The sequence below is a fragment of the Arachis hypogaea genome, chromosome 13, assembly GCF_003086295.3.
Source record: "Arachis hypogaea cultivar Tifrunner chromosome 13, arahy.Tifrunner.gnm2.J5K5, whole genome shotgun sequence".
Lineage (NCBI taxonomy): Eukaryota > Viridiplantae > Streptophyta > Magnoliopsida > Fabales > Fabaceae > Arachis > Arachis hypogaea.
The window spans coordinates 140,616,630-140,629,787 of NC_092048.1; the positions used below are offsets into that span (position 1 = coordinate 140,616,630).

At 32.5% G+C, this 13,158-nt stretch overlaps 2 protein-coding genes across 3 annotated transcripts; one reads left to right on the forward strand and one right to left on the reverse strand.

Moving 5' to 3' along the window:
• Positions 1-1,906: 1,906 nt before the first annotated feature.
• Positions 1,907-8,484, forward strand: LOC112792256 (uncharacterized). 2 transcript variants are annotated; one of them, XM_025835427.2, is made up of 13 exons: positions 1,907-2,368; positions 3,120-3,193; positions 3,544-3,627; positions 3,808-3,888; positions 4,167-4,247; positions 4,371-4,463; positions 4,852-5,031; positions 5,121-5,188; positions 5,796-5,847; positions 6,350-6,403; positions 6,488-6,571; positions 7,356-7,422; positions 8,155-8,484. In XM_025835427.2, the coding sequence occupies exons 1-13, from the start codon at positions 2,227-2,229 to the stop codon at positions 8,244-8,246; spliced, it is 1,152 nt and encodes a 383-aa protein (XP_025691212.1). In that variant the 5' UTR covers positions 1,907-2,226; the 3' UTR covers positions 8,247-8,484. The 2 variants fall into 2 exon arrangements, with proteins under 2 accessions (XP_025691212.1, XP_072068955.1); XM_072212854.1 differs by lacking the exon at positions 7,356-7,422 and having other exon boundaries at positions 1,957-2,368; positions 6,488-6,609; positions 8,126-8,484.
• A 1,171-nt stretch (positions 8,485-9,655) lies between these two features.
• Positions 9,656-12,709, reverse strand: LOC112792257 (uncharacterized). The gene is made up of 5 exons (XM_025835428.3): positions 12,082-12,709; positions 11,247-11,371; positions 10,827-11,141; positions 10,571-10,740; positions 9,656-10,159 (listed from the first exon to the last, which is right to left on the reverse strand). The coding sequence occupies exons 1-5, from the start codon at positions 12,391-12,393 to the stop codon at positions 9,744-9,746; spliced, it is 1,338 nt and encodes a 445-aa protein (XP_025691213.1). The 5' UTR covers positions 12,394-12,709; the 3' UTR covers positions 9,656-9,743.
• Between the last annotated feature and the right edge of the window lie 449 nt (positions 12,710-13,158).

Sequence of the window (13,158 nt, forward strand, 5' to 3'; positions counted from 1 at the left end):
GGATGGATTCATATTAGTACTATACAAGTTTTAATCAAATCTACATATATGAAAGGAATTAATTCACCAATAAGCTTAGCAATCTGTGATAAAAGAATTACTGATGACCCAATAGACCAAATAATTGGAATTGTTCATGGAAACTTGGCAAACGTAAATGTTAAATTCAATGCCCATCTTGGATATGCTATACCTTTATCAACTGAAAACCTTGGAAGATCTATAAGTCTGGCTTATAAATTTCATAGAAAGAAGAATCTAATGGAACAAGACGATGAACCTTTTTCAATTACATATGCAATAAATTATGCTTTAACAAACAGCCATCATAGTATAATATTTAAAAACAAAGAAAGAATTTATGTTGATGAATTATTTCAGAAAATTGTAAAAACAGAAATACCAAAATATAAAGCTATTAAAAACCCAGTTCTATTATTAAAAGAACCATCAGAAAAATTAGTTTCATAGAATTTTCAAATAAGAGGATCTAAAATTAATAGCCCTTTAAGTTTATCTAAGTTAAAGATTAAAGAAGAAAATTCTGAAATAAAAGAATTAACAAAAAAGGTCGAAAAATTAAATGAAACCCTAAACACTAAGTTATGACAATAAATAAAGAAAAAATATATGTAACCTATCAAGATAAGAAACAAGAGCTCTTTGAAAGAGAAAATCGGTTAAATTATTTACAGTTTTCTGAAATAAATCAAAGAGCATTTGAAGCTCTAAAAATAATCTATGACAAATTAAAAGGAGAAGTTGAAGAGTTAGAAAAACTAATAGAATCTCTAGAAAATAGTGATGAATCGATGATAGAATTTGCAGAAATTCTAAGATAAATAATGAAGTATACAAAGATTGAAAGACCAGAAAACAAAATAAAAAGAAAAAGGGCGAAAAAATTAAAAAGTAAAATAAAGAAGTATAAAAGGGAATTAAATAATCTTCGGTTCGAAATTAATGACCTTATAATAAAAAGAATAGAAATAAGAACAAATATAAACAAGTTGGAGCTAAACTTAAAAAATTTATAAATGCCTGGAACACCATATTATGACTTAAAAGAATTAAAGCTGTTGAAAGAAAAAATGGAAAATGAAGTTGAAAAATTAAAAAGATATTTAGAAACAACAGAAAGTGTAGAAATAAAAGAAGTTTTGGAGGATTTGAAAAATTATATTAAAGAAAAAGATAAACAGATAAAAGATTTTATATACCATCAATGCAAAAAAGAATATTATAAACTAAAACAAGATTAAAAAACTATAAAAATGACATCAGAATTAGTAACAGTAGAAATGTTCAATATTTTTGATTATGAAATTACAAATTATAAAGTACCACCAACCAAATCTAAACAAATTATAAACTTATTCGAAGCAAAATATGAAGAGTTAGTAATTTTGAAAAAGAAATTACAGTTTAAAATTGGTATCAGAGCCAAGTTAACGATTTAGAGTAACTCTTTCTCTTTAAACAATATTTAAAAAAAAAAAAGAGGTTAACGCCGTTTATAAATTTTATCACCCTGACAATTCTACATCCACTTGTCAATATTATAATCTCTTCGGCAATATTTCGGCAAAAATATGTAGGCACCGAAGAACGCACCTAATTATAATTGAACTTTTTAATTAAAAAATTATAGTTATACCCCTGCTTTTTTCACATGATCCAACTGTTTTTTGTAACATAAATTTCAACTCTCCGATTAGATAGCGATATTTATAGATTTTAAATTTAAATATATAGTAAATAAACTGAAAAAAATTCACCGAGATAAAAGTCGAAAAAAACTGAAAACAAATCCACCTATAAATGATAAGAAAGTGAATCAATCAATCAATCAGAAATTATATGATCCACCTTGGATATAAATACTTGAATAGGCAGCCGTTAAAGTGAAACTAAATTAATCAGCAGAACAAATTTCCAGAATTAAATGCTTAATTTGGTTAATTAAACAGAATATGAAAATAATAAATAAAATAAAATAGAGAGAGAGAGAGAGAGAGAGAGAGAAGGGTATTAGACGCCATGTTGGACTCAATTGACCTCTGAATAAGTGTCTTCCTTCGTTCTCCATCCAATCAACGCCAATTCTCTTCTTTACCCACTCGCTCTCCGTCATCCCCGGCCACCGTATCCGGCGGAGAGCCGCCCTTCTCCCATCGTCCCTGTAAAGCTCGCCGCTTGGCGTTGCTATTTCTAGGCTTCATCGATATGAACGCGGTCTTCAATAAGCTACGCAGTTTGGACGCATACCCAAAAGTCAATGAAGATTTCTACAACCGCACACTTTCCGGCGGTGTCGTCACCATCGTCTCCGTCGCCGTCATGCTCTTCCTTTTCATCTCCGAGCTAAGTATGATCCCGTGTCCTCTCTTCCTTTTTTTTTCTTGGGCGGTGGGTAGGAGGGGGTTTATTGTTTTAATTTTGGTAAAGGTTGAAACTTTGGATTGTTTTGGCTACCTGGTTGGAAAAATGCTCAGAAATTTAGAAGGGAAAATTTTGAATTATACGGATTTAGGTTCCGGAGGTGTTTAGTAACATCGTGTGAATTTTATGGTTTGATTGGCTATTTTGTTGCATTGAGGATTGAGCTGAACTTGAAATGTTTCATTATTCAGTGGGAGAGCTTATAAAAGAGGTATTTTTATCTTGGGGGTGCAATGGTAGCTTAATTTTTGTTCTCCCCTTGCTTTTCTTCCGGCAAAATGATACTTTTTGTATGTTGATTTATACATTTTGCCATTACTTCATTCAAATTATTTGCTGAGAGTACCAAGGCAATGAAGGATCTAATTGCTTGGATTTGATTATGTACTTAATGTTATGGATTAGCATGAGAATGGGTTTGTTCAAGCTTTCACTTTCTTAGTTGTTGCATTGATCTGCTTCTGATAACCCGGATCTTTGATATACGTTATCAGCTATTGGCTCAAGGGTTTAGTGTTACATATCTTGAGCCAGTCATCGAATGCTACTCTCTTTATCAGTTTATCCACTTAAGCTTATTTTTCTGCAGTTTATCCACTAGCTTCTTATTCAATAATAGTTTAAGGATATAAGTTACAGATTTAATCTTATAATATCATCCTTTTATGTGATTGCAGGTTTATACCTTTATACTGTTACTGAGAGTCAGCTTTTGGTGGATACTTCTAGAGGAGAAACCTTACACATCAATGTACTTATCATCTATATACTTTGCCCATCAATATGTTTATTATTTATATGTTTCTGCTATAACTTTTGTAGCTGTATCCAGGTTTCCATATTTTATGTCAACTCTATGGATATGTCATGGTTCATGAGTTATTCATGATTATTTCTTATTAGTTTGGTGATTTATTGTTGAGAAAATGCCTAAATGCAATTATTCCAAAACCTTCTTTTAGAAAACTAAAAATAATGTTGTGAGTTGGAGATTTTCTTTGTAACATTTTTATTTGGCGATTTTGATAGCATTAGTTTTGACCTTGTATATACTTTTAAGGAGTTCTAATTTGATTGTTTTTCTTGCACCTGAAACTGCAGTTTGATGTCACTTTTCCTTATGTTAGATGCTCAATGCTCAGTTTAGACGCAATGGATATTAGCGGCGAGCAGCACCTTGATATAGTATGTAATGCTTAAATTTTCAGATAAGCAATTCTATGCGGATATGAAGATTTATTTATTATTTGCATTCTCTCTAATTATCTACCTTTCTGCCTCATGTTTATATTATTCTCACGGTATTCTGATTATTTTATATAAAAAATCTATTCTTATTATTACTGAAATACTTCCTTTTCTTAGAGACATAATATCATGAAAAAAAGAATTGATTCTCATGGCAATGTGGTAGAAGTGAAGCAGGATGGAATTGGTGCACCAAAGGTTAGCTTAAATACTTCAGCTCTTTTTCGCTGCACAATGATTGCTTGTGTGTATACTATAAAAATTTGATCATTCTGGTATTTACGTTACTTCTGAATTGGTTTAAATGCTTGGAAATGGAAGGCATTATGCTTATGTTTCTTTTATGGATATGGATATGAATAACTGGTAGGAAGTGCAACATGATACAGAAGAGACTAGAATATAAAATAAATTGACAACAAAATTATGTTTATACGTTTAATGTGTCCCTGATGAATTTACGTTTCATATTGTAGATTGAGAGGCCCTTGCAGAAGCATGGTGGCAGACTAGGACATGATGAAGAGTATTGCGGTTCCTGTTTTGGTGCAGAAGAAGTAAAATTTATGATTCAATATCGTTTAATTTGGTCTTGTTATCTTATGGTTTTCTATTTACCTATTCCATGTATTTCATAACTACTTACACGTGCTTCCTCTCCATGTCTCTCTCATTTGCAGTCAGACGATCAATGTTGTAATTCTTGTGAAGAAGTGCGTGAAGCATACAGGAAAAAGGGATGGGCGCTGTCTAATATGGATTTGATTGACCAGGTTGGCTTGATTCTCATTTGATTACTTGATGTGCATGGTACACTGCAATCTTGTGAATTCAAATACCACACTTTATATTAAGAATTAAGAACTTAATAGTCAATGAGGAGGCTAATGACAGCAAAAACACCCTCTTGATATGCTCTGTGCAAACTTATTTGTGTTGCATTAGCAACAAATATTATTCAAGCGCAACCTTCTTATAAGCAGTAAATGCAATGTGCTGCTCATTTTAGAATTATCTCTCAATTAGCTGCAGTTGATGTTCCTTTATTTTAACAGTAAAGTTTCCTTGTTATATTTTCCTCTGGACAAATGACACATTGTATGTGTACGGTTTCCATGGTCTTGAAACCATAGTATTCTGACAATTTGATCTTGCTTGTAGTGCCAAAGAGAAGGCTACGTACAAAAGGTAAAGGATGAAGAAGGTGAAGGATGCAATATTCTTGGATCTCTTGAAGTTAATAAAGTGGCTGGAAACTTTCATTTTGCAACTGGAAAAAGCTTTCTTCAGTCAGCTATGTTTCTTGCTGATCTACTTGCTTTACAAGATAATCATCTAAATGTAAGACTGAACTGGATTTCTAATATCCCTTGTTTAAATAAAACACCGAATAAAAACTTTGATAAAGTTCTAATGTTTGTATGGTGCAGATAAGTCATCAGATTAACAAATTAAGTTTTGGAGCCCACTTCCCCGGATTAGTAAATCCTCTTGATGGGTAATTTTTCTATCTGTCTCTCTAGAGTCATTATTTTCTGGTGATGAGGATACCATGCTCCATGTGTTTTCACATGCTTGAATCCGTAAATTTTGATATAATGCCACTAAATGTAGTCCTCAATCAAATTATCTTTGCTTTATGCATTCACTATGTACAAAAGGTTGTTCAACGCAGCTACACCAACTGAATTGCTTCTTCCTATTTTCTCAACAAAAGGGGGAGAACAAGGGTAAACCACAAAGCTTCCACAGGCTTATAGCCAAGCAAACAAATCTAGTAGGATTGACATCATCTTGAAGATAGTTGTAGCCTCTAGAATAATTACAAAGATGGTTATATACACATTTTAATTAAAGAAGATAGGCAAAGTAGTAAATGCAGTAACTTATTCATAATTGTTATGTACTGAAAATTTGATGTATGAGTTGTGTTATATTTGAAAATTTTTTATTTTGTACTATCTTCTTTCCTTTGAGTGGGAGGTTATTTTATCATGTATTATACTTAGTGAATGACATTTATGAAAGAAAATGGCCTGGCTAAATTTCTCATCTTCCAACCATTTGAGCTCTCTAAATCGTTCTCTGCTTCTACTCCTTTGCAGGGTAAAATGGGTGCAAGGACCAAGTCATGGCATGTACCAGTATTTCGTAAAGGTTGGTATTATCTCGAGATATTTTTATGATATTGATAATGATAAATTCTACTTATGTTTTACCTTTTATTTAATTATTTATTATCTTATATTTATATAATATTATGGATTATGTTCCTGATCATTTCTTGTTAGCTGTATTATCTAAAATGCAACTATTGTTTTTATAGACTAGCAACAACTAACGAATCTCAATTCTATCATGAGTTCATTACACAACAATAAGTTAATGATAAAACCTTTTCCTACATCAAATGACTTTATTGTGTGGTCTATCATAATTCATAAATCATTTCTATAAACAAGTCGTTAGATTTAAGTCCTTTTTGTTTCTTATCGATTTCATCTCTTTGTCTCCGTTTACCTCTAAATTATTGTATTATGTTCCATTTAATCTACTTTTCTTAGTGGAACATTTGCTAGTCTTCTTGGGACATGATCAAACCAAATAAACTGTTGACGCACTTGATGCTTGTTTGATAATTGATGTGTGCATACTGCAGGTGGTCCCTACAATATACAAAGACATTAGAGGCCATGTTACCTATTCAAATCAGGTATTGTCAAATATGAGAAACTTACCATCATTTGCATTGTTCCTTGGATAATGCCTAAGTTGCATAATAAATGTTATTGCACAGTATTCTGTGACTGAGCATTTCAAGAGTTCAGAGCAAGGTGCAGTCCCTGGAGTGTTCTTCTTTTATGACATATCACCAATTAAGGTAATACTGCTTAAAAAGTTAGATTATTTCATCCTCCTGTGATTATATTGGCACTGTTTTGCGCACTTTTGGTGCTCTTGTTAATTTGTTAGTTGTTATTAGATGAGCGCAGAAAAGGGTCAATCAAGGCCAATACTATTTACTTTTGTTTATTATTGACAGCCAATAATCAATACAAGTCCCTTTCTCCTCCCACCCTGATGTTTATCTTTGTTAGTTAACTTACAAATAGATAAGTTTTTGCATTTTTGTCCCTTGCTTTTCTTTCTTAATGTAATATGCAAATTAACTTGAATACCTGCTAATTGAAACTATAAAAAGCCTAGTTTACCTTGGACTAAAAAAAATTTAACAAGTAATCAACCATACTCTTTAAATTTGTTTGAGCTACCAACTTCAAATTAAAATTAATGTTTTTGAAATGTTAGATACTCAAATGAAGATGTCTTTATGTGAAAATTATAGTTAAGATATAGACGTGTTATATTAAGTAGTTTAGTCAAACATATCAAAATATCTGATAGTTCTGAGCTATCATCTTCACTTAAATACATCTTCATGTAAGTAGTCACTTTTCAAAATATCTAACCTACACAACCTAACCTGAAAATACCATTGGGTGTGTAACATTGAATGGTAGGCTATGATGCATGGCTAGTTCAAAGTTTCTATCATATCACATATGCTTCTGCATTCATGTTTTACATATCTCTCTAAAAATTTGTGAATAATAATTTGCTGTTTCTTTTAATCTTTTGGTAAATTAATGTGTTGTATGTTGCAGGTCATCTTTAAAGAGCAGCACATTCCATTCTTACATTTCTTGACCAGTGTTTGTGCAATTATTGGAGGTACATCCTTGTTCTTAGAGCTGGAAGTGAGTCAAGCTAGCTCACTAGCCAGTTCAAGCCTGGCTTGTTAATAGCTCGATAAGCTGAACTTGTAAGCTTGTGAGCCGAGTTTTAGCTTGGAATTGAGCTCATAAATTAAATGAGCCAAGCTTGAGCTTGGATAAGTTCAGCTTATTAGCTCGTGAGCTGACTCGATTATATATATATATAATATTAAAAGTTTTGATTAAATGCATATAGGATATGCGTATTAATAATTTAATATATATATATATACATATAAAATAATAATATATAATTTTACATATATATTAATGTTCTTAATTATTTAAAATTTATAGTCATTTTTTATATATAATTTTGATATAGGATATAAATAAAAAATTTATAATTGATAGATAGACAATATATAAAATTGATCTTTTTTAATATTTTTTAATATATATAAGTTATACTTTATTGATATAGAATTATAGATTATGTTCTTATTATTTGAGTCAACTCGTGAGTTTTCGTTGAGTCGAACTTGAACTTACGAAATAGGCTCGATTGTTAATGAGTCGAGCCGTGTGCCAAGCTTAATTTTTGTGAGCCGAACTTAAAACTTAGCAAAAATCGAGTTCGGCTCAGTTCCAGCCCTATAATGTTCTCTCTCTCTCTCCAATTAATCCTATAAGATTCATGCATGCATCGTGAAACTTAGCAAAAGTGGACATGTATCATTTGATGTAGGTGTATTCACCGTGGCGGGAATAGTAGATTCATCCATATATTATGGTCAGAGAACAATAAAGAAAAAGATGGAGCTCGGCAAATATAGATAATCTGGTGACTAAGCTACGTTGAGTCTGGTTAATGGCATGCTTGGTGCTGCATCATGTTTCATCCGCATCCTTGTGCTAACATACACATCCAAGCAGAGCTGCTGATTCTCTCCATGAATGAAGTGTATTTTTTATATATATTTAATTTTGTTCTTTTGGTTTAGAGGAATTGAGGATTTTCCAAGTGTCCAAACTGAGAGATATTGGTTGGGATAATACATGATTTGATTATGCACAACAGAATTCTCAGTTATAGTAAACTAGGTTTAGAGTTACAATTTTAATCAACAAAATTCTTGGTAACAATTAACAAAGACTTTTGTCTATTAATTGAAACCTAAAAATCTGACGGATGTAAAAAAAAAAAATTTTCATGACTATTTACTAAAAGTAAAAATCAGTTATAATAAATTCACATTTCTATACTTGTAATCTTTTGTATATTAAATGACTATTTCAAGGATTAAATTGTCCCGGATTTAAGTTCTATTTTAGGATTTGAATTCTCTGACACGTGTTTGAGCAAGGGAATGAGTAGGTTGACCAACTGACTAATTGATTTTCTTTTAATCATACAAATAGTATGAGAATTTTATTGAGTAACCATTTAAAAAAAATTATAATGATAGACTTTAGACCAAGTTCCCTAGAATAGTGGTCGTTTAAGTGTTGTGTGTCTGTTTGGGCCTTTGGCCCCGTTGACCATATAAAATTAAACTAATATATTCAAATTAAATTAACTTTCTTTTACAACCAAAAAAAAAAATTAACTTTCTTTACAAAAAAAAAAAATCAATTTTAAATTAACTTTTTAAACAATAGCCAAAAAAATATCACTTTTACAAGTGCATATTATATGCTTCGGAACAAATTGAGAGATGCAATATATAATATGGTCAATTTGAGAGGAACTCATTATAATATAAACTCTATTCATTTAGTGATTATCCATCGGCAACTAAGTCGAGGATATAAAACGGTCTTCACACATGAAATTGCACAATGAGCAACTGATATATTGTCACCATTTTTCCTCTTTTCTTTTTCTTTAGAAGTGAGAAAAAAATGATTCCAAACCCAATCAGCACCGTATTCCTTTGATATCTGTCTAATATCATTAGAGATATAGACACTTTTACATAATATCAAAATTTTTATTACATAAAAATTTAAAATTCCATCTTTATTATGTAAAAAAATATTTCAGCATAAGACAAACTAACCGAAAGAGAAAAATTTTAACGACTCTTATGTAAAGAATGAATCATATTAGAAATATAATTATTTCTATAACTCTTTTTACCAACTTAAATTTTTGGAATAAGTATGTTTATGACAAATATGGTAGTACTCAAAGATGATAGAAATATTCCCAAATTAAAAAAAGAAAAGAAAAAATCAATAGGCAATTGAAGAACTTGACCTACAAATAGATTGGCTTGGGAAGAGTTACATGACATGATTAAATTAAGATATCTAGATTCATACAAGATACAACTATTTAGTCTCTATGAGAACTTGAATTCCTCCTTGACTAAGAGAAACATTGGAAAGCTTCAATTTGATGGCTTTAATCTCTGCATCCTCCATCTCCTCCGTACTCAGCCAGAGAGGTAGGCAGTGATCAATCAAGTCCTGTCCACAACTCAAGGGTGAACCTCCCTTAAAAGCCCGGGTTCTCCCAAACCTCGTGATACTTGCTAGGTTCGAATCAGAAGGCTCCTCAGCATAACACTCCAATATTTCCTTGATGGCATCGCACCAGATTGGTCGAGCCACCTTGAGCAAGTCGTGCAACACTAGCACCGGAAGGTTCACGCTTCCCAGTTCCGATTCGTTGTGCCCTCCTCTTCCATGATAGTCCGACCCTCCAGTCTTCAAAAGCCCGTATGCATCGGCCAGGTCGCTATATGCTGCCAACAAAAGCTTAACATTTGACTTTGCTTCTATTGCACTTAATGAAATGATTTTACACAACAATTGTGGCCTCATGAGATGTAGCCTAAACTATGCTTTATACTCAATCCATTCCAAGATATTTATTACTTAGGAAATTTAATACACAAGCAATTCAATGTGTATCCAAATACAATTTATATGAAGAGATAAATTATGAATATACTACATTCAATACAAATCACATCTATAACAAGCTCTTACCAAATTAGGATGAATGCACCAAATTTCTAACTAACATGTATCTTAGAATGCAGGGAGTTCTACACCAGTATTGACTAGGAGGATATTGATAATCCTAATGGTAGATAATGGTTTGAATTTACTGTAATGAAGGAAACAAGCAAATTTTGTTATTCAGCATGTACCTGCCAGCCTTCCATCACTTCTGTAGACCTCTATTCCATGGAGACCAGCTTCTTTTAACCTCCTCACAATGGGAACAGGATTTTTCAGTGCCCATGGATGAGCCAGCACTGAAACGCCCCCAGTGTCGCTGATCATTTTTATTGCTTCCTCTGCTAGAGGCTCACTTCCCCTGCATAACAAATTTCTCATATTCTTACATGTCTCCTTAGCAATGCAAATATATACAACCTACAAGAGCAAGAATCACAATATTACGTTGAATAAGCAGGTCCACCATCGAAAAGATATCGAGCAAAAGCTTGTTTGAGATTTTCAACATAACCAGCCTCGACCATAGCACGGGCTACATGAAGCCTCCCAGGGGCAACTCCCTTGCCTGCTATCCTGCAGACATGCTCCCACTTAAGAGGAAACTTGAGCTTATTCAGTTTCAAGACGATATTCTTTGCACGAAGAAAGCGTCCCTCTCTTATATTTGACAAAAACTTGTCCAGTTCCTCAAACCTTGATGGTCCAATGCTACTGTAATATGCTAAAATATGTACTGGTTCCTCTGCTTCGGAGTCTCCACTGCCAGTGGATTGAAAAACATCAGAATCATTGGAGAATAAGGATACCAAGCATAGTTGGTTTCAATGTTAATGAATCTAGAATGTATAACATCTAAAAAATTACCTTGGAGAGAATATTGTACTAATTTCAACACCAGGAATTATCTTGATGCCATATTTACGAGCTGCTTCTACAGCCTCAGGGATGCCTGACATAGTGTCATGATCTGTCAGAGCAAGAACTTTCACCTGTTATGAGCAAATAGTGTTGATTAAAAATTAAAAATATGCCTAAAACCAAAGAATGTAAATCCTATGCAATGCTGTTGCCCCAGCCAATCATTATTGATACCATCAATAACAAGGAGTTTAATTGAACTTTACCCTTATATTCACCAAGTTTTACAGGCCTCTCAAGTTTGGTAATTTTCTATCAGCCATGCCTGCCATCTCTTGAGTAGCTTCATTATCCGTACACTAATAATCATAGTATTCTAGAAAACATCTTACTCAAATGTGCACATATTTCAAAGCTATGGTTTATTAATCAAGATTCAAGTACACATGCACTGGCTGGTTTTCCATGCCAAGGACATAGACTCAAAAAACGAAAACAATGTTCCATGGTCTGATATATTTTATTTGTGGATATTACAAAACCCGAAAACATGGAAAAGCTAACATGATAATACGGCTTCAACTGTTAAATATAGCTTAGGTGCTACTGCTCCATTACACATAAGAAAAAAAAAAGGATAAAAAATAGCACTGAAGGTTTCATTATTTTTTATAAGCCTAAGAAACAAAAAAGCTATTCCTTTTGAGACTATCATATTTAATTGAAAAGAAGTGCTTAACATCATGATTAAGGATCAAAAACCGATTTTGAATGATTAGAACACTGGAAGCAAAACAACGGAGAATCAAAAAATGGGAAAGAAAAGGAAGATGAGACTTACGCCATTGATGTGAGCTCTGTCAATGAGCTTGGAAGGGGACAAGAAGCCATCACTGAATTTGGAGTGTGAATGCAATTCAAAGACGACCTTTTCCCCACCCCTGCCAAGACCCTTCTGCACTCCAAAATCATCGACAAGACAAGTAAGAGAAGAAGAAGATGATGGCTGATCCAAGTGAACCCAGTCGGTGACCGACTTGAATGCAAGAAGCTGCTCATGGGTCATCTTCTTCTTGCTGCTGCCACCACCACGGTGGTTCCTCTTCTTCTTCTTTTTCTTGTCCTTGGCGTTGGCTGAGGAACCTTCCCCCATCACCGAAAAGATAAAAACTTTAACGGAAATTTTGGTTTTTTGCTTAGGCCATTAGGGTGGGTATGTTAGGTTACATGACATGAACCCCTATATAAAAGAAAGGGAGAAGGGTTCTCTATTATTAGGGCTTTTAAGTTAAGGGCAGTGTCCGTGTTAGTGACACAGGTGTCCTGAATGGTCACGGTTGAAGGAGGTTCCCTATTGGATAATCAGATAGCTGTACCTCATACGTCCTCTTCTCTGTCCCTTTATCCCTTTGCCTTCTGCCCAATACCTTTGCCTCCCTTATATACACTAATTCAATTCAATTCAATTCATTCTAATCTTTAACAAATAATACTTCTTATTTTACATCAAATATTTTTAATTAATTTTAAAAATATTTAATTCCAAATACACAAATTATTGAGTGTCCTGGCATGTACTTTTTACTCCATATGACTTGACAGCAATAAATTTCAAGATGTGGTTACTATTGCAGCCTTTCTCATTTGTTTGATTGCGGATACTTTTTTTTTTTTTTTTTACCAAACATAAGATTTAAATTCACAATTGAGTATGAAGAGATTATGTTATTTAAGCTATTATTCATTAGCTTTGATTGCGAATACTTACGCTGTCCTTCTACTTCTAATTATAAAATATTACTGTATATAAAAAATTATCTATCAAAGTAATTATTATGTATTTATATATTTTTAATATTATTTTATATAAATAATTAATTAATGATTAATTTTTATATAAAATAATTGTCTCCTTTAT

Bases quoted from the DNA above. Each gene is read 5' to 3' on its own strand.
- LOC112792257 (XM_025835428.3), bottom strand. From the start codon at position 12,393: ATGGGGGAAGGTTCCTCAGCCAACGCCAAGGACAAGAAAAAGAAGAAG. The intron at 10,741-10,826 runs GTAATATTGTGA...TTTGTTATGCAG, and splicing joins GGTGGACCTGCTTATTCAAC to GGGAAGTGAGCCTCTAGCAG. The intron at 10,160-10,570 runs GTACATGCTGAA...TTTTGTTGGCAG, and splicing joins AAGTGATGGAAGGCTGGCAG to CATATAGCGACCTGGCCGAT.
- LOC112792256 (XM_025835427.2), top strand. From the start codon at position 2,227: ATGAACGCGGTCTTCAATAAGCTACGCAGTTTGGACGCATACCCAAAA. The intron at 5,032-5,120 runs GTAAGACTGAAC...TGTATGGTGCAG, and splicing joins TACAAGATAATCATCTAAAT to ATAAGTCATCAGATTAACAA. The intron at 6,572-7,355 runs GTAATACTGCTT...TGTATGTTGCAG, and splicing joins ATGACATATCACCAATTAAG to GTCATCTTTAAAGAGCAGCA.